At 42.6% G+C, this 20,700-nt stretch overlaps 1 protein-coding gene and 1 non-coding gene across 3 annotated transcripts in view; both read left to right on the top strand.

Moving 5' to 3' along the window:
• The first annotated feature begins 5,610 nt into the window (after positions 1 to 5,610).
• RAB11FIP3 (RAB11 family interacting protein 3) overlaps positions 5,611 to 20,700 on the top strand; it is a 91,211-nt gene continuing 76,121 nt past the window's right edge. For both annotated transcript variants that reach the window (XM_054586732.1, XM_054586730.1), the window contains exon 1: positions 5,611 to 6,554. In XM_054586732.1, coding sequence (XP_054442707.1) covers positions 5,955 to 6,554 — 600 coding nt within the window. In that variant the 5' untranslated portion in view covers positions 5,611 to 5,954. The remainder of the gene's footprint in view (positions 6,555 to 20,700) is intronic.
• LOC129081296 (U6 spliceosomal RNA) lies at positions 11,134 to 11,236 on the top strand. Its single transcript, XR_008530296.1, has one exon. It is a non-coding gene; the product is annotated as a U6 spliceosomal RNA (small nuclear RNA).

The raw sequence follows: 20,700 nt of genomic DNA, 5'->3' as shown, positions 1-20,700 counted from the left end.
TTCTCACCTATAAACTGAACTGGTTCCTTAATTCCTCTAGTTTTTTTCAACCCTCCAAACTAATGTTTAATTTCTTCAGGGGGGATATATGTTAGCACAGGTAGCTTGATATTAATAAAAGAGAAGTGAGCAAAGGGAATCAGATACTGAGAAGTGTAATCAACTAGGAAGCTGAATTGGACAATAAGCCTTATTAAGCCTGGAAGTTACAGCTTCAGACACCCCAGAGCATCTCAGCATTACTCTGTCAAGGAGATTAACATGTCTCCCTCTTCCATGTAGGGAGAAAGGACCAGCTTTCCAAACTCAGGGTACAACCAGTCCACTTGTCTAGAGTATGGGAGGTGAAAGAAATAAGCAATAAAGGGTAAATTCCTCTGCTGGGCACCTGCCCAGTAGAAGCCCAGGTGGACATAGGCTCACATGCAGTAGAAGCCAAGATGGCACAAGGGGAGGTAAGCTCATGTGTAGGGGGAGCCAAGATGGCGACCATAAAGGCCTTTCTGCCTGGCTTGGGAAAAGGATCAGATTGTATAAGGAACACAGGACTCTGAAGGGTCTGGGAAGTAGATTAGTTAGGGGGAGGGCTGTACGCCTGCCCAGTAAGGATTGGGAAGTTGATTGAATAATTTGAAAGAGCGCCTGGTGCTTTCCAAGCCTGAGATAATATAATCTGAGCTTAACAAAGGCAAACTCCACTCCCTACCCTTGAAACATGCATTCATTCATGCGCTTGCACATTCACTCTCCACAGCAGCCATTTGGGCCTAGCTGCCGCCTGTGGCCTGGCCGCTGCATGGGTTCCAAGTGTGAGCCTGGATACAATGACGAAGTGCCAGCTGGAGCGCAGTTGGGAATGGAGACTATGCTAGCTGGACAGGAACAAAGGCTATACTGGACTAAGCTTTGATGGACTTGGTGAAGACAAGGCTCGATTCCATCTACAGTGGGATGGAGCTGAACCCAGGACTGTCTTTTGTGTTTGCTCCAGCTCAATAACTCTTACCACCATATCTCATCCTCCCATGTGTCGTCTCCAGGATGCTTTTCTTGCAATACCGCAAGGACCCCACTTCCACTGGCAACAGAAAACCAGTGCTACATAAACATTGCTTTCCTTTCTCCTCGTGGACCTCTAAACACCCGCTTCCTGTCTCCTCATAAACCTATGCATTGGAAGGTACAGAACTGGAAGTGCTATATTAGTAATGTGAACCCCTATACTCTGTTGGGATCAAACTTAAGTTTTACTCTGATTGGGGTCAAGTGCTATCTTTACTCATTTCCTTGAGTGCCAATGGGTTCAGCACTTTTTTTATATTTATTGACCATTTGCGTTTCCGCCTCTGGAATTGCTTATTCATATTCGTTGTCCATTTTTGTACTGGGTGGCTGTTCTTTCATTGAGTTTTGAGGAATTCTTTGTGTATTCTGGAAATAAATCCTTTGTCAGTTAAATCTGTTCAAATCTCTTCACAGTTGTGCCCTGGCTGGTGCAGCTCGGTGGACTGAGTGCCAGACTGTGAACCAAAAGGTTGCTGGTTTGATTCCTAGTCAGAGCACATGCCAGGGTTGTGGGTCACGTTGCCAGTTAGGGTTGTGTGAGAGGCAACTGATCTCACCTCTCTCTAAAAAGAAATAAATAAAAAGGAAAATCTTAAATCTCTTCACAGTTGCTATGGACTGAACTGTGCTCCCCCAAATTCCCTAACCCCCAATTTAATGGTATCCATGTGAGGCTATACCTAGAAAGAAGCCCTCACCACAATCCAAGAAGAGAGCTCTCAAAAGGAACAAATATGTTGCTATTAAAAAAATATGTTGATTGATTTTAGAGAGAGAGGGGGAGAGAGGAAGAGAAACATGAGTTTGTTGTTCCACTTATTTATGCATTTATTGGTTGCTTCTTGTATGTGCCTTGACTGGGGATCGAACTTGCAACCTTGGCATATCGGGACAATGCTCTAAGCAACTGAGTTACCTGTGCAGAGCCAATTTGCTGCCATCATGATCTTCAACTTCCCAGCCTTCAGGATTGTGAAAAATACATGTCTTAAGCAACCAGTGCATGGGATTTGGTTATAGCAACATGAGCAAACTAAGACACCAGTTCATGATGTCTTTGGTCAAACAGAAGGCTAATTTTTAAAAATATTGTGGTTTTTTTTACTAAAGTGTAATTTACAAACAGTAAGATTTACTCTTTGTAGTGAGCAATTCTATGAGTTTTGACAAACACATACAATATGGAACCACCATTTTGATCAAGATATAGAACAGTTTCTTCACTCCTGCAAATTCCCCTCTCCCCCAGTCCTCACTAATCTTTGTCCTTATACTTTTGGAAGGTTTGAATTTTAATGTCTTTAAATTTGAATCATTCTTTTTTTAATAGTTTGTGGTTTTTATTCTTGTGCAAGAAATTTTCCTGTTCCAAGGTCATATTTTCCAATGTCCTCTAAAAGTTTTAAAGTTTTACTTTCCACCTTTATGGCTTTGATTACTCTGTAATTATTTTTGTATCTAATGTGATATAGGAATCTAGTTGTGAGGTTTCTCTATAGAGAACTGGCACCAGCTAGGGAAAAGTCTGTCCTTTCCCTATGATTAACAAAGCCAACAAGGATAAAACTAATGGGCTGACTACTCAAAATGAAAGATTTCTCGTCTAATTTTTCTGACAGAATTAATGAAGGGATCGCAATCAGGGAGAAGATATTTCCAACATCAAAAACTGATGAGGGATTTTATCTAAAGAAAAAGTCAGAAAATCCAAGAGAAAAATAAGCATGTATACAAGTGGGCAATTCATGGGTGTGAGATCCAAATTGATCAAACACATTAGGAAACGTTAGTATTCAGTGAAGTTTGAATAAGAGAAAATGAGCCCTAGCCAAGAGGCTCTCATGGTTGGAGCATCATTCCATACACCAAGGTGTTGTGGGTTTGATTCCCGTCAAGATATGTATCTGGATTTTGGATTTGATCCTCAGTTGGAGTGCATGTGGGAGGCAGCTGATTGATGTTTCTCTCTCTCTCCCCCCTCCTTCCTCTCTAAAATCAGTAAAAACATATCCTTGAGTGAGGATTAAAAAAAAGAGAGAAAATGAGATGGCATTTTAAGTTCATCAGAGTAGAAATCATATGTAATGTTTACTATAATTTTGGTGTATTTCCTCCTGGTTTTAAAAAAATGTACATTTAGCTCTGGCTGGTGTGGCTCAGTGGATTGAGCGCCGGCCTGTGAACTGAAACGTCGCTGGTTTGATTCCCAGTCAGGACACATACCTGGGTTGTGGGCCAGGTCCCTAGCTGGGGGCATGTGAGAGGCAACCAACTGATGTTCTTCTCGCGTACATTGATGTGTCTCTCCCTGTCTTTCTCCCTCCCTTCTGCTCTCTCTAAAGATAAAGAAATAAATAAAAAATGTACATTAAAAAATAGATTTGTGGTTAAATTGAGCTTGCCTATATCCCTCCCCCTATCTCTGTCAGTGGCCAGATCTCACTCAGATGATGGAGAAGCCCTACTTCAATTAAGGTTTCCTGACCCACTTTTTCTGTATTGCCCTGGCAGGCCCAACAGGGCTGTGCTACACAGCTGTGAATCTGTTGAGTTACTTTCCCATTTTTCCCCACAGGCCCAAGGTCACCAGGGAAGAGGGGTTAAGAGACCCAGCCGCTTAGCTTCCAAAGATACATGTTTATCCCAAGTAACTTTGAAAACATTCACAGAGGGAGGTTTTCAGACATTCACCTGGATGCAAAAACCAACAGATGTGAGCTAAGCTCATCTTCCCTTCCTCTTCTGTGTACCGGATACCTGGTTGAATTAAAACTTGCATCGCAGCAGGCATGAAGGAATGGCAGCAGGGGTTGTGTGTACTGAGCTGGTTCATTTCACCTGGAATGTTGCCTATCAAAAATGTTCATAGGCCACAAAGGGGACACTTGAAGTCTTAATGACTCACACAGAATTATCACTCTTAATGTTTCACAGAGAGTCTCTTGAATTGGTCCACGGAGGGAGACACATTCTCACCATGCTGTGGTTCCATTTTGGCATATCAGCCGGCTAATGAACGGAGAATTTTCTGGCATTGTCCCAGCAGCAGGGGAGGAGTGTCTGCTTTCTTAGGAGGCAGCTCTGTCAGTTTTTTTTCTTTACCACACTCACATTAACACGGTTATTTAGAAAGGTGGACACATCATTATAACTATCTCTGAAAATTGTATGTGGCCGGAGGCATCAGTCCCATTCCAAATTCTTGCCAAAACCGGAGATGATTTTTTTTCTCTGAACACAGTATCTTCCGGATGAGGGCATACAGCTCTTAAAAGAAATAGAGGATACAGTTTGGGGAAGGGGATCCCTTGCTTCTTCCTCCAACGCCCACCTCACAAAATCCAGTACCACGTGCCCTGGGATTTTGTCATGGGAGATGACTCATTTAATTAACACACTGCTCCTCACTCTACACTTGGAAAGAGAGGTTCAGTTTCCTTTCGTTCTTTCCAAAGCTGCTTATGAAACATATCTGGTTTGGGTGCCCACGGGGTATAAAAATACCAGTTCATACTTTCCCTTGATTCATTTCATTACAGGCTAAATTTAGAATCTGCCTGGGGCCTGGAAGTTCACCTGTTCCTAACTAGCATGTTTCCACTTTCATGCTTGCTGCAGGGTGCCCATGTTCTCTGGCGTCCCGTGTCCTCATTGATGGAAGTGACATCTAGAGAAACAGATGCCAGTTGTCGAAGACAGCTACTCTGCTTGGGAGGCCTGACTGCTGACTGGCGATCAACACTGTGCATCCTGTGAAAAACACCTTTTCCATAGGCTTAAAAATATCTCAGTGTTCGACCACGTGTACCTTCGGTTAGAAGTGAGATGAGCAGCATTTTCGGGGCAGTCCCACCCTCGTAAAAGGACAGCGCGGACCGGCACCTGCCTCTGAGAACCTCTATGCGCCAGCGCAGGAAAAGCCTGCGACCTGTTCGCGCTGTGGGCATCTGCGGAGGGGCGCGGACTGTGGGAGAGGGGCGGACGCAGCGAGCGCACGTGCGCCAGAAGGCGGTGCCACGTGGGGGCTGCGCTCAGTGGCACGCGCGTACCCCATCCCACCAGAATCGTGTCGTTTGTTTATCCACTTGGGACAGCGCTTTACGCAGGCAGGACTCAACTCCTTTGGGACAGGTGCACATCGCGGTTTTCCGTTGTCCTCTCGGTGCAGTTTATTCATCCGCACCGTGCGTGGGTCGGCTGTCCCCGCATGCCCGGCGGTGACATCACGTATGCCTTTGCAGCTTCCGAGGACGGCTTCCTCCCGAGCCTGAGCGTCTGGGTCCAGACCAGGGCCCGGCAAAGAACGCGAGAAGAAGAACCCACAAAACCAGCAGTGGGTGCATCGCTCACCCCCGCCGCCCCCAACTCCTCGCCCCCCGCCGCCAGCATCTCTTCGTCTGGAGACCCGCGGCCCGCTTTTTGTAGCAAGTCGGCGAGGGGCGGGGCCGGAGGGCGCCGCGGCGTGTATACGTAACTCCCGACAGAGGGCGGGGCAAGGGCGGCGGCGTTCGCTTGGGTATCTCCGGCGTCTCATCCTCTCTCTCACCCTACTCAGCGTCCTCCTCAGCGTCCTCTCTGTCGCCCTTTTCGGCCCCTGGGCCGCACGCCGCCGCCCGCTCTCCTCCGCGCCCTCCCCGTGCCTGCCGCCATGGGCCGTCGCCCACCGCGCCGCCGGGCCGAGGGCAGCTGAGGCCCCGCACCAACATGGGCAAGGGTGGAGCAGGGCCCGAGAGCCAGCCCGAGCAGCCCGGGAGCCCCGTGCGCGCACGCCCGCGCCGCCGCGGGGATGCCCGCGCCCGCCGCCGCGCCCTGAGCGCCTTTGTCTGTTGCCCGCTCTGCCCGCCGCACCACTGGCCTCGCGGGCCCGCGCCGCGGCCCGGGGTGCGTCCATGAAGATGGAGCCGGGCCGGCCGGCTTCCCCCACGGGCGGTCCGTGTCCCGACCCGGAGCCGGGCGGACTCGACTGGCCGGGGGTCGCCCCTACGTCCGCCGATCCTGCCCGGCGCCCGTGTGTCAGCCCGCTGGACCCCGCCGACTTGAGCGCCGGGCGAGCTCCGGGGCCCTCTTACCTGCTGCCGAGTCAGGCCGCCTGCCCCGACCCCGATCCCGACCCTGACCAGCAGCTGACCGAATTCGGCCCGCTTTTTTTCTGGACCAAAGAGTCAGAGGATTATGGGCCCCAAAGTTGCCAGGAAAGCGCGTCTCTCTGCGCGCAGGATTTTAGCCACAGCCACCACAGGAGGGGCGAGGTCGACTTCTTCCCTTCTTTACCCTCGCCTACGGTCGAGTTGACGTTGGATGTGGGTCCCGGGGACGCGCACCAGCCGTCGGACTTAAGCCAGACCCGCTCCCTCACGAGCGAGCCCGCGGGGTGTGCGGAGGACGGCCCCCGCCTCCGAGCTGTATTCGATGCCCTGGACGGGGATGGGGACGGCTTCGTCCGCATGGAGGACTTCGTTCAGTTCGCCACGGTTTACGGGGCAGAGCAGGTAACTAGGCGAGCGCGCCTGGGCCCTCAGCATGAGAGCCTGGCCCTGCGCACCTCCTCCAGGCCGACACGGTCCGCTGTGCTCGGGAAATGCATGGTTAGGATTAGTGGTCCCGTATGTTCTTTTTATTCATTTCGGCTCTCATCTCTGGTTCAGTTTTACCAAAGCTCCTTTTCCTCCTTTAAAGAGGTTCTGTTCTAGGGAGTTTGTTTCTTTCCCTGCCCACCACCCCCGCCCCGCTGCTCTCCCGCGCCGCAGGACCTGGATTTTTCTTAAACCGGGAAGAGTTCCTGGTGTAGGGACATGGTGCTTGCCTGATAGAAGTGCCCCCTGAATGAAGTGCCTGGCAGTTCCACTAACTGAGGGCCCAGATCTGGGTTGGCTGAAGTAATTCACTTCCTCAGACCTCAAAGGCCAGGCTATGCTTAGCTGCCTAAGGTCATGCTGATAGACACATTTTTTTTTTTTTTTTTGGCATATGTTCTACGTAGATTCATCTTTTATTGTTTGGGAGATAGTGAACACAAAAAAAATTTCACTTCTATACCTTCTGTGCTGAAGGAAAGAGAATGATGAGGGGGAACGCAGGCTGGGGATGAGCCTGCGAGCGCCATGGTGAATACAGACTTGAGCAGAACTTATCAGGGCCACCTCCACTCTTCTAGGAGAGGTGAGACGTTAGACAGGCGACCATGGGAATGCACACAGTGCAATGTGCCAGGGGTCCTACGCAGCGTCCAAGGGTTGCAGCTGCTCGGGGAGAGGGTGGGTCTCCAGATCCAGCCCTTCTCTTCGGTCTCAGTCAGCACTCCTGAAAGTTGGTGGAGATAACAGCAGGGCTGTTATGGTGTGTGTTCTGCTAATAACTGCGTAGACATGAAATAGGTTACTGGTGTTCACTTTTAAATATTTTGCTTAGTAGTAGGAACTCCCTAAAATGCTGATCTTCAGGTTTTTGTATTTTATTGATTTCTCAGCACATGGAGACATTTGTTAAGTGGGTGTTCAAGTACCTATGCATGTTTAAACCAAGAGATTTTTAAGAAAAGAGGTAAAATTGACACCCTTATATTTAGGGTGTTGTAACTGAGAACCTTTGTAAGGGACCCATCCCTACGCCCCCATACCCCAGTATTCACTGTGTTCCTTGAGCCTAGGAAGATGTGCATGCCCCTGTCAGTTCCCATCAGCATAGTGCTTGTGTTTAGCTCTGGGTTGGAAGACATTGCTCAGGTGGGTCTCCCATGTCTTAATCTAATGGGCATACAGATAATATAATTTTCTCTATGGTTAGCAGGGATAGTGATTGCTGGTCCAGGTTCTTTGGTGCTTTTCCTTCTTGCTCCTGGGCTGGAGAGTACCTTGCGCATCTTTGATTGTTATTAACTAGTGTGATGGGTCTTCTCCTAATGTACCCTTTCTTATTACACCAAAGCTGTTTTTAAAATGCCACACATACATATATATATATATATATATATATATATATATATATATTTTTTTTTTTTTTTTTTTGCCATAACCTGACTCTGATAGAGTACTTTACAGCTCATTTATGTTTTCGCTGGATCACCACCACCATTCTCTGAGGCAGTATGCAAGCAGGCTTCATTTCACTTTACAGGTAAGAAATGGAAGCCCAGAAAGGTTAGACAACTTTCCCAATACCTCACAATCCCAACACCCCACAAATGAAATTTTCAGTGTTTAGAATAGGAACCAGAACTAAGTGTTTTGGATTATAACATTTAGATGGCTCTCCACTTCTTAGATTTGGTGGCTCAGAATATTCCCACCAAATTTCAATTTATTGAATTTCATAAACTCCTTTTCACTTGAGAAACACCTTTTGTTGTAACTGTCCTTACTGATCACAATGGGAAAAACTTTGGATTGCTATTTGGGGCTGAACTTTCTTCTAAAGTGGAAATGCATCAAAATTCTTTGCTGTGTTAACTCCCGATGGAATTTTAAGTTTTGTGGTAAGGCTCATATGAGTCGGGGTTTGGTGGGGATGGGCGAGTGCAAGAAACCTATGGCATTGCCCCTTCTGTCAGCTCTCCCAGGCTGCTCAGGAAGAAGCAGTGTTAGACTTGGTCTAAGTACCCAGACTGGAGTGAGCTTCCGGGGATGGTGGAGGAGATCTGTTTAGGAGCACATAATTTATAGGGTAACGAAAGGTTGACTTTTGTGTTGGTATAAGTCTTGCTGTCCTTTATTATGATTGAGGCTTGCTTTTTCCAAGTCCATTATCAGGATACATTATAGAGGATGCCTTGGCTGATGTGGTTTAGCAGATTGGGCGCTGGCATGTAAACCAGAAGGTCTCAAGTTCCATTCCCAGTCAGGGCACATGCCTGAGTTGCAGGCCAGAACCCCAGTTTGGGGTATATGAGAGGCAACCAGTCAGTGTTTCTTTCCCTCTCTTTTCTCCCTCCTTTCCCCTCTCTCTAAAAATAAAATAAATATAATCTTTTAAAAAAGACTACATTATAGAGGAGCAAAGGAAATATTCTCTGATAATGAAGTAATTTAAAGAAAATTAAAGAATTCTATCTCATGATGAATATTTTAAAATTTTTAAATGAAAAGTCTTGCCATGGCTGGTGCAGCTCAGTGGATTGAGTGCTGGCCTGCAAACTGAGAGGTCGCTGGTTTGATGCCCAGTCAGGGTACACGCCTGGGTTGCTGGCTAGGTCTCCAGTTGTACTATAGGCAACCACTTGATGTATCTCTCGCACATTGATGTTTCTCTTTCTCTCTCACCTCCTCTCTAAAAAAAATAAATAAATAAAATCTTAAAACAACCAGTCTTGAAGATGATATACAAAAGTAGAGAGAAAAGGCTAGTCTAGTGAACTCCCTCTCTGCCTCCTAACCATTGCTTGCTCAGTTTCAGCAGTTTTGGTTCACCTGTAAACTCCCCAACCCGTATTATTTTTGAAACATGTAATGTATCATTCATCTATAAATATTTTAGTTTATATCTCTAAAAGATAAAGATTTGTTTTAAAGTATATGATTTTTTAAAACCTTAGAAACTGTTCAGATAAGGTGGATAACAGCAATAAAGACTTAAGTTTTTTTACTTTCCACTTTGAGATTTCAAAATACTGTGTGCATGAGACTCTTAGGCTGGTCACATTACTGTCTTTGATAATAGCAACTAGATTATTTTGATTATTGCAAAATTTTCAAAGGTAACATGTTCAGTATCTTTTATGTAATCTACTTGTAAAAGAAACATTTACAATTATTTGTGCTGTATCTGAAGTTTTATTAGAAGCAGCTTCTATTTATAATACAAATGGCTTTTGTGTCCCTCTTCAGCAATGTCATGGTGTGTCTGGATCTCATTACATCATTTGGTGACAGATCAGGTGTGGTGTAATATAAGTATTAACAGGAATCTGCAGAGGAAAGGAGAAAGAGGACTACAGTGGAGTTTTCTGGTTGAAACAGGAATCGATAGTCACATGTGCCCAGGCACTAGCTGTGAACTTAAATAGGTTATTTTTAACAGCCACAGCCATTTCTGAAGATTCCTCATCAACATGACCCCTTCATACTGAGAGGGCTGATGTTACTGTAGTCACCACTAACTCATTGTAAAGTAGAAATTGTAGAATAAATTCTAAGAATATTGTGAGAAAGGGTTGGTTTATTTTGGTTTTATTTTTTCAAAGGAATTAATTCTAAAGATTACCTTCACATTGTATTGTTACACTCACTTACACATTTATATTTTGGTAGTCGCTGATCCTTTCCGGGGAACCCTGCCCATCTAAGCCCTGAATGCCCTTCAGGAACCTTGTGGGCATTGCCTGTCCTCTTCAGTACGGTTACTTGCATAAGTAGGCTGTTGAAGGAAGTGTTGATGCTCAGAAGGTCTCCTGTTTTTTAATCCTGCACCTCTGTTCGTAGGAATTGGAAGTCACTAGGGACACTTGGCTGCACCTTTTCTTCCTCTTTTTCTTTTGGCTGCACCTTTTAGTTGCTTCAGTGTCCTTTCGAATTTCTACCCTAGCCTTGAATTTGAGTGTGTGTGAGTGTGTCTGTGTGTGTGAGTGAGAGAGAATGAGTGTGTGTGTGAACAGGTCATGTGGGAGCTAATGTGTGGGAGAGAGAGTGAATCTGTGAGAGCAGATGAATGTGGGAAGTGTGTGTGTGTGTGTGTGTGTGTGTGAGAGAGAGAGAGAGAGAGAGAGAGGGAGACTCTTGGTCTATAATTTGGATAGGTTGCTAAGAGGCAGATGACATTTCTCTATGTGCTTGGATCACAGGCAATTTTGTTAGTGTCTTAAAAAATGCCTTTGTAATATTATAAAATAACACATGCTTATTACTTTTAAAGAACTGGAAAATACAGAAAAATATAAAATATATAAAAAAAGGACCAATAATCCCACAATCCTGAGAAAAATACCATTAGCACTTTAGTGCATTCCCCTCCAGACATTTTTGTATATAGAAACAGGGACACACATGATTGTCTAAAGAAGTACACAGTTGAGTTCATACTGGGTAGGAGCTAAATTCTTTTTATAGATGTTCATTGTTTAAAAAAGATGAAAATAATGCTTGCTTTGGCAGACATACACTAAAATTGGAATGATGCAAAAAAGATTAGCATGGCCCCTGCTCAGGATGATATACAAATTTGTGAGGCATTCCATATTTAAAAAATAAATAAGGAAAAGAAAAAGGTGAAAGTAAATAATACCAATTAGCAATATCAGAAAAATAAGAATCAGTATAATCCCATCACCTAGAAGATAGCTACTTAAGTATTTAACGTGTAAATTTAAAAAAATTTATACATAGGATGTCTAGTCAAGATGGAGGTGTAAGCAAACATGGCTCGCCTCCTCCCACAACTACATCAAAATTACAACTAAACTATAGAACCACCATCATTCAGAAATGTTAGAAACTGAGTTGAATGGAAGTCTGACAACTATGGTATTAAAGAAACCACATCAATCCAGGCTGGTAGTAGGGGTGCATATGTGGAATGGGCTGGTCCCAAATCCACATGTGGTGGATAAAAATTTGGGAGGAAAGAGTCCTAGACTCATGCCAGGCCCCCCAGCCCAGTGTTCCAGTGCCAGGAAGGTAAGTCCCAATAATTTCTGGCTGCAAAAACCAGCGAGTATTGAGTTGGTGAAAAAAACTTAAGGAGTCCCAAGCAGTTCCTCATAAAGAGCCCACACACAGACTTACTCAGATTCACTCCCTCTGAGCTCCAGCACCGGGGTGGCAGCTCGTACGGCACCCGTGGTAAACAGGGAGAGACTGGAGTGTCTGGCATCGGGGCGAGCAGAGGCCATTGTCCCTTTGCTGGGCCTTCCCCCGCAGCGCCGGGAGGCTGGTGCCGGGAGGCTGGTGCCGTATCTGAGACTCCATCAACCTGGCTAACACTTTTGTCCTGGAGATCCCCTGAGGCTCTGTCCCACCCAACTTACCGGCCCACCCAACCTGTTAATAGTGGCTTTTTCATGTGAATGGCTGGTCTTGACTCATGCTTTACAACTTTCTAAATCCTCTCAAAACAAACAAACAATTGAGCCCCTGCTCAGTAAAAAAAAAAAAAAAAGAAAGAAAGAAAGAAAGAAAACTTCCCTAATTTGGTGAAGGAAATAGACATGCAAGTCTAGGAAGCATAGAGTCCCAATTATTTTGGATGCAAAGAGGCTCACTCCAAGACATGTCATAATTAAAATGCCAAAGGTTAAAGATAGAGAATCTTTTTTTAAAGATTATATTTATTTATTTTTAGAGAGGGGAAGGGAGGGAGAAAGAGAGGGAGAGAAATATCAACAGGTGGTTGCCTCTTCTACACCCTCTAATGGGGACCTGGCCTGCAACCCAGGCATGTGCCCTAGACTGGAAATTGAACCGCAATCCTTTGGTTTGCGGACTGGCACTAAATCCACTGAGCCACACCAGCTAGGGCTAAAGAGAGAATCTTAAGAGTAACAAGAGAAAAACTGTTAGTTTCCTAAACAGGAGTTCCCATAAGACTGTCAGCTGATTTGTCAAAAGACAAACTAGAAGATATTGGCAAGAAATATTCAAAGTCATGAAAAGCAGGGACCTACAGCCAAGATTGCTCTACTCAGTAAAGCTATCATTTAGAATTGAAGGGCAGATAAAGAGCTTCTCTGATAAGAAAAAACTAAGGAGTTCATCATCAGTAAAGCATTATTAAATGAAATGTTAAAGGGACTTATTTAAAAAAAACAAGATAAAAACTATGAACAATAAAATGTCAATAAATACAAATCTATTATCAATTGAATCTAAAAAGCAAACTAAGCAAACAAGAAAAACAGAGACAGAATCATAGATACAGAGAGCATTTTGATGGCTGCCAGATGGGAGGGAGGTGTGGGGGAATGAGTGAAGAGGTGAGGGCATTAAGAAGTACAAATAGGTAGTTAACAAAATAGCCATGGGGATGTAAAGTACAATATAGGAAATGGAGTAGTCAAAGAACTTACAGGAATGACTGACACATGGACATGAAAAATGGGGTGCAGTTTGCCTGACAGAGTGCTGGATTACTAGGTGGAGGGGGGCAACGGGGGAAAATTGGGACAACTGTAATAGCATAATCAATAAAATATAATTAAATAAATATAAATGCTTCATTGTACAAAAATTGTTCAATTCCCATATCTTTTAAAAAATTATTTATTTTTAGAGAGAGGGGAAAGGAGGGAGAATGAAAGGGGGAGAAATAGCGATATTCAAGAGAAATATTGAACAGTTACCTCTTGCTCACCTGCAGCGGGTGACCCGGCCTGTAACCCAGACATGTGCCTTGATTGGGAATTGAACTGGCAACCTTTTGGTTCATAGACCAGTGCTCAATCCACTGAGCCACACCCGCCAGTGCATCATATTTGTTTTGAACCTGCTTTTTTTGGAAATTTTTGTTGAACCCACTTTTTGTCCAGTTTTTTGGAATTGAAGATCTCTCCTATTAGGTGTATACTTTAAGGGAAGTCTTAAGTCTTAAAGTTTACTTGTCACAGGAAGATTCTGAATTGTTAGGGATTATTCTAGTGTAGGATCTAACATAGTAAGGATTTAATTCCATGTAGACTACATAGACAAAGTTGTAAAGGGCACCACACCCATGGATTCCTTCCCTTTCAAACATTATTTTGTTTGAATTCTAAATAGGGTCTAAAGAGTAGACCCTATTTAGAAATAGGGTCTAAACATTAGTTATAATTGAATTATTAGACAAAGGGTTAGGCATCCACTGAAAGGCTGTTATGTGTCCCTCCAAAGTGATAATTACAGTCTCCAGTATAATTGAGATTAGTGCTTCTGATAATAAGTGAAGACAGCGGTATGCTAAATTGTATGGATACCACAATTATAACTGTGTAAAAATAATCCATGTGAAAATAGTCTTGAGGGAGCCCTGGCTGGTGTGGTTCCATGGATTGAGTGCCAGCCTGTGAAACAAAGGATCAGCGGGTTCAGTACCCAAACTAGGGCACATGACTGGGTTGCTTGCCAGGTTCCCAGTAGGGGGCGCACAGGAAGCAACCATACATTGATGTTTCCCTCTCTTTCTCCCTCCCTTCACCTCTAAAAATAAACAAATAAAATCTTTTAAAAAATAATGTTGAGGGAAATACTAAAAATTATTTTTTAGTTGTGTGTATGTATTGGGGAAATGTAATTGAAGGAGGGAAATGTATGGTAGGAATGTGGTTTGGTTTTATTTGAGGTATTGTCCAAATTTTCTGTTATGTTACTCATTTTATTTCAATTAGTTTGAAAAGCGGTGCCTGTACATACATCACAAATTTCAAACAATATAAAAGGAAATATAGTAAAAGATTTCATTACAATTTTTAGAAATAAAATAATGCAAATAAACCCGTAAGCTAAAATTTGTACATGTTTTACTTTGACTTATTATAGGTTTTAGATCAACATACAAAATACATCTAAAGAAACTCATTTCTAGTAAATTGAAGATCTTTATAGAACATTAAATTAGCATGTTCGAATGCTTATCAAAGATGGACTGTTAATTTTTACTGATATTTGGATAAGTGTATATTAGAAAATGCTTATAATTCTTTTTTTAATAGAGATTCTATCTCTTTATTTATTTATTTATTTATTTATTTATTTATTTATTTAAGAGATAGGGTAAGGGAGGGAGAAAGAGAGGGAGGGAAACACAGATGGGTTGCCTCTCACATGCCCCCAATAGGGGGTGTTGTGAGAACCTCACACACAACCTAGACATGTACCCTGACTGGGAATTGAACTGGAGACCCTTTGGATTGCAGGCGGGTGCTTAGCACACGGATCCACACCAGCCAGTGCAGACAATGCCTATAATTCTTGAAGGCTGGCTTCCAGATTGGCATTGTGCTTGCATCAATATCTAACATAAGTAACTCTTAAGAAATTTCTGGTGGAAAGAATTGAACTGTTTGCCCTGTAATTTTCAGAAGTTCTTGAGACTAGTGGATTATGATAAATGGATTCGGTATCATCATTAGGAAAAGAAATTTTTTTCCTTAGGTACAGCTTTATTTTTTCATCCAAATAGTTCACTCTTATTTTAGGCAAGTTGTTATTACTCTGATTACAATTTGTGTTGTGTTTTTTATAAGTTTCAAACCAGAGCTAACATTGAGCCAGGGTCTTGTCTATGCCACTGAAACAGGTGTCCTTGATCCCTGTCCATAAGCCTCTTGCTGGGGAGGATGAGCCTTGGGCCAACAACAACAGGCCTTAAATGGGTGCTGTGTCCTTTTCTACAGGGACATTGTGGGTATGATGTCATGGATGGATGCTTCAAAATATGAGACAAATCGAAAGGCCAAATATTGAATAACATTTTAGCATTATTAGCTCTATATAGAGGAAGCACTATCACTGTACATTATCCTAAGTCGTTTTTGCACACATCGTTTATATGTTCATAACTTGAAACTCACTATTTCTGAAATTCCTAGCTGTTTGCTTGAAATCCTAGTTATTTTTCTAAAGACCCATATCTTCAGAAGAATTTAAAGATGTACACCTCCTAGAATTCTAGTTAAGTAATCTATTTTACTTTTTCTTTTGTTGGATAATTTCATAAAACTTTTACAAAAGTTTTTGTAGGGGTGTCCAACGTTTTGGAGTCTCTGGACCACACTGGAAGAAGAGTTGTCTTGGGCCACACATTAAATACACAAACACTAACGAAAACTGATGAGCAAAAAAAAGGTTTTAAGTAAATTTACGATATTGTGTTGGGCTGCATTCATAACCAAACTGGGCTCCATGTGGCCTGTGGGCCGCCTGTTCAATACCCCTGTTAGAGCCTTCTGTTCCCACAGGTAAATATACCTGCTGTAGCCAAACATGAGCTTGCCTGTGTATGTCCCAGTTTTGAGCTAGGGCTCCATGGTGTTGGGAGATAGGTTATCAGTGTTGTTGATGTCAGAGGCTTTTATGATTCATTGTTCTTCTTCATTTAACATAAGTTAATCTGATTTCTCTTTAAGCAAATTTAAGCAGTTTAAAGCCTAAAATTCAGATTATGAATGAAGGGGTGCCTGTTGGCTAAATCTATTTATAGGTGGTTTATCTGTTCTGACAAAAGGAATTTCTCAGTATTGTAAAGATCGTCACTACTATAAAACATTGGGTCAGTAAACAAAACATTTTACTGTCACTAGCAATCCGGGAGCATTTTATAAAGTCTTTCTTTTTTTTTTTTAGATTAAAGTACATGCCATTGAACTGATAAATCATATTTTAAAAAGTTAAATAGTAATTTAGAATTTACTAATAGATTGCTTGAGCCACAATAGAAATAAGTAAAAATACACATTGATTAGAGAGACTAGCATTTCCTTTGATAACCTGTTAAGGTAGCCCTGGCTGGGTTGCTCAGTTCTTTGCGTTGTCCAGGTCCCTGGTCACGGCACATACCGGAATCAACCAATGAATTCAAATAAGTAGGACAACAAATCAATGTTTTTCTCTTTCTCTCTCCTTCCTCTCTCTTTCTCTCAAATCAATTTTTAAAAAATGGTGGCTTACTATCTGACATTTCCTGTCTCTGTATCCCTATACTCCACTTAAAGAGAAAAGAAAAGAAAACCTACTAAAGTACTTTTAAAAACTTCAGCCAGTGAGAATATCCACCTTGAAATACACGAGGGTTTGTTAGAAGGCTGTGAGCTGTGGGAATGAGCTGAGCAGAGGGTGGCTAGCTTCTATGTGTACAGTCTGATTCCTGGTCCTCCTGCTTATATCAGACCTTCATAGGGCCTAACCACTGTGCTCTTAAGTAAGATTAAAAAAAAACAACACATAAGTCACAGAAAAAAATGCTGATATAAAAGCTCTTAAAAGTCCCAGGGAAAAAGACCAAAATCTGATAGGAGAATGGACAAAAGATATGAAAACATTCCATAGAAAAAGATACACAAACGGCACTTAAACATGAAAAACGTAACTGCAGACGCAGCTCAGACTAGTCGTATCCTGCTTCTAACAAGACCCAGAACCAAAGTTAAACCTTGGATACACCGTTTATGAGTAACACTTGTGAGTCCGTTATGGCTCCTCCTCATAGAACCAAAGGACTGGAACCCGAATCCTTTCAAAAGTGATGGGTCTGTTATCCAGGAAGATCCAGTAACGAAACTCCTTAAAATACCACCTCTAACCGTGGATCTAGGAAGACAGATATGAACCTTGTCTCCTGTTTCCCTGCCAGTCAACTTGCAAATAAAGCCTTTTCTCAAAAGCCAGTGCCATGTGTTGGCTTCTGTGTTTGTCAGGCAGTGAGCCCTTGCTTGGTAACAGAGATGCTCAGCTATACTCATGATAAGAGAAATGGATGTTAAAACCACTGTGATAGCATTTTCCACTCATCATGTTGGCAAAAAATGTAAAAGCATGAACACATTCTATTGATGAGCCTCTTGGGAAATAGGCACACTCTCATGTTGTTGGTAAGAGTGCAAAATGGTGCAGCCTTTGTTGAGGGGAATTTAGCAGCATCTGTGTATGCATTTATCCTTTGATGTATCAGCTCCCACTTCTAGGATGTACCTCCACAAATACAAACCACATGTGCACAAGTATATTCATGGCAGCATTATCTGTGATATAAAATATGGAAACAACCCAGTAACCATCCAGGATGAGTGAACCGAAGTACATCCAAATAACAGAGAACTGTGCAGCTGCAAAAATAAAAGAGAAAGAGTCCTATGAACTGGTACGGAGTGATTCCCAAAATATATTGAGTGAAAAAAATGACAAATTAATACACATGACAGGTGGTAAGAAAAAATGGGCATTGTATGGTTCCTCTTATAAGAGGCTGCTGGAGTAGTCAATTTTCAGAGACAGGAAGCAGAATGGTGGTTGCCAGAGGAGGGGGAATAGGGAATTAGTGTTTAATGGGTAGAGTTTCAGTTTGGGAAGATGAAGAAGACCTGGAGATGGATAAGGGTGATGGTTGTACAACGATATGAATGTACTTAATATAACAGAGCTGTATACTTTAAGATGGTCATTTTACTACAATTAAAAAAAAAAGGTGGGGATTCTGAGACTCAGAACCTTAAGTGATGGACTTCAGCTCAGAGGAAGAGGAATTCACAAGTAGAATAAGGGACTGTACCTTACCATCCCCAATCCAAGCTGCTGCTTACCCTTATCCTCCTGGCCTTGTAGTCAGAATCCTCAGCCCACCTAAGGTTTTGGTTCTCACAGACTCCAGGGCAGGCCTGGGCTAGCGGGATCTGACTGTAAGGAAAAAGAAAAAGAAAGAAAAAAATGCAAAATAAGAAAGAAAGGGAAATTAAAATATGTATATGTTTGCTTCTTGCAAAAAGGCATAGGAAGGAGAGACTAGAAACTAAATTTTTTTTTAATCCTCACCTGAGGATATTTTAAGAAAATATTCTATTTATTTTTTAATTTTAGAGAGAGGGGAAGGAAGGGAGAGAGAGAGGGAGAGAAACATCAGTTGGTTGCCTTTTGCATGACCTGGACCACAACCCAGCATGTGCCCTGGTGGTGAATTGAATCAGTGACTTTTCAGTTCGCAGGCTGGTACTCAATCCATTGAGACACACCAGCCAGGGCTGAGGAGATTTTTTAAATTGATTTTAGGGAGAGGAAGGGGAAGACAGAGAGAAACATCAGTGTGAGAGAGAAACATCAATTGGTTGCCTCCTGTATGTACCATGACTGGGGACCGAACCCACATGTTTTTGGTATATGGGATGATGCTCCCACCAACTGAGCCACCTGGCCAAGGGTAGACTAGAAACTAATTTTAACTAACTTTCCAAGTAGGTAGGGACAAGGTATAAGGGATATAAATGATAGTAAAACTTACTGAGTATGCCTTTTTATATAATTTTGACTTTTGAACCATGCAAATATTCTACATACTCAAAATAAAATTAAAGCAACAGTAATAGAAAAAAAACCTAAAATGGAATTCAAATAGAAACAAATGGACCTAGAAGTATATTGGATTAATAACAACCACATAGGAAAATAATCCAAGTCACATGAATACAGTATTCTATATACCTTTAGCGGAATATATGTAAAAGAAGAAAGCTACAAAGAAACTTACTACAAAGTAGGCTTGTTGATAGAGCAGTAGTAGTAATTCTGAAATTACTTTTGGTATGTTTTGGGGTAGTGTAAATTAATAAAATATGTTGGTTGGTGTTGGGAACCACAGTTCTCTGGGAAAAAGGAGGTAAAAATATGGCATGGAAAAGGTAGGAAAGAACCCTGTCATTTTGGGATTTAAATTAGAGTTATCAGTGGGAATACATGATTTTAAAAAATTCCCAGCTCTCTTTTCTGAGAGGGTCTGGGATCAATTACACCCCAGTAGCAATGAGTACATCGAGCTCCCAGATCTTCATTTCCCACTAAAGGAACCAAGGATCCTTGGAGAAGTATCCCAGGTTTTGGGCAGGCAAAGTTCAATGTGAGCCTGGATGATTTTGTTCCAGAAAGCAAGGAAGTGTTCAAAAATTTATGGGGACAAGTCGAGAAAGGAGCAGTTCGAATGGGTTCCTGTGGGACAAATCTCGGACATTTTGACCATCAAAAAAGAAAAATGATAATGACTCTGACTGATGTGGCTCAGTGGACTGAGCCCGGCCTGCAAACTGAAAGGTCTCCAAGTTTGATTCCCAGTCAAGGGAATCAACACATGCCTGGGTTGGGGATCAGGTCCCCAATTAGGGGCGAGCAAGAGGCAACTGGTAGATGTATCTCTCACACATCAATGTTTCACCACTCCTCTTTCCCCTTCCCTCACTCTCTCTAAAAAATAAATTGAAAAATTTAAGAATGATGATAAAGGATACATCAAATTTAAAAGTTCATACCACATAGTAAAAATTAGTTATAGTGATATGCCAAAGGGGGTGCACTGGGCTCCTTATAGACAAATATCAGTTAAAACAGAAAGTGTGAAAGATTTAAAAAATCAGTATTTTACAACCACCAAGATAATAATTGATTCAGGCAAGAATCATCAGTGGTTGTCAAAAAACATTGTGTAAACATTTGTGAGTGATGAGGGTGGGGAACAGGATACACAGTCTAAGGTATTGTTCCATAGCTGATTGATTGCAAAAGAAAAAGTTACCTCTATGTTGGAGAAATCTGGCAGATGCTACCTTGACCAGGTGGTCAAACTCAGACTCCCCAATAATGGACAGATTATGTACTTCTGGATGGGATGCCAAAAATATTTAACTTGAGTCACATAATGAGAAATAATCAGATAAACCCAGACTATAGGGCATTCTGCACAACAGCTGCCTGGACTCTTCAAAATAGTAGTGTCACAAAAAGGGCTGGGACCCTTCGAGATCGAAGCAGACCACAGAGTTGTGACAATTTAATACCTAGTCCTTCATTGGATTCTGGACTAAAAAAAACCCCAAAACAGCTCTTTTTGCCATCTTTCCATGATGTCATAATGGAACACATGAAGGTCCTGGCTGATGGCTTCAGGAGTGTCAAGGAGTGCAGCAAAGAAGCAATGCCAGGTTCTCATTAGGCCGTGCTCCAAAGTCATTGTCTGGTTTCTGTGATGACAAAGCATGGTTGC

The sequence above is a fragment of the Pteronotus mesoamericanus genome, unplaced genomic scaffold (genome assembly GCF_021234165.1).
Source record: "Pteronotus mesoamericanus isolate MK-2021 breed Mesoamerican mustached bat unplaced genomic scaffold, CSHL_Meso_final contig_947, whole genome shotgun sequence".
Classification (NCBI taxonomy): Eukaryota; Metazoa; Chordata; class Mammalia; order Chiroptera; family Mormoopidae; genus Pteronotus; species Pteronotus mesoamericanus.
Note: the sequence above shows the minus strand (reverse complement) of the source record. Positions and strands in the feature narration are given on the sequence as shown.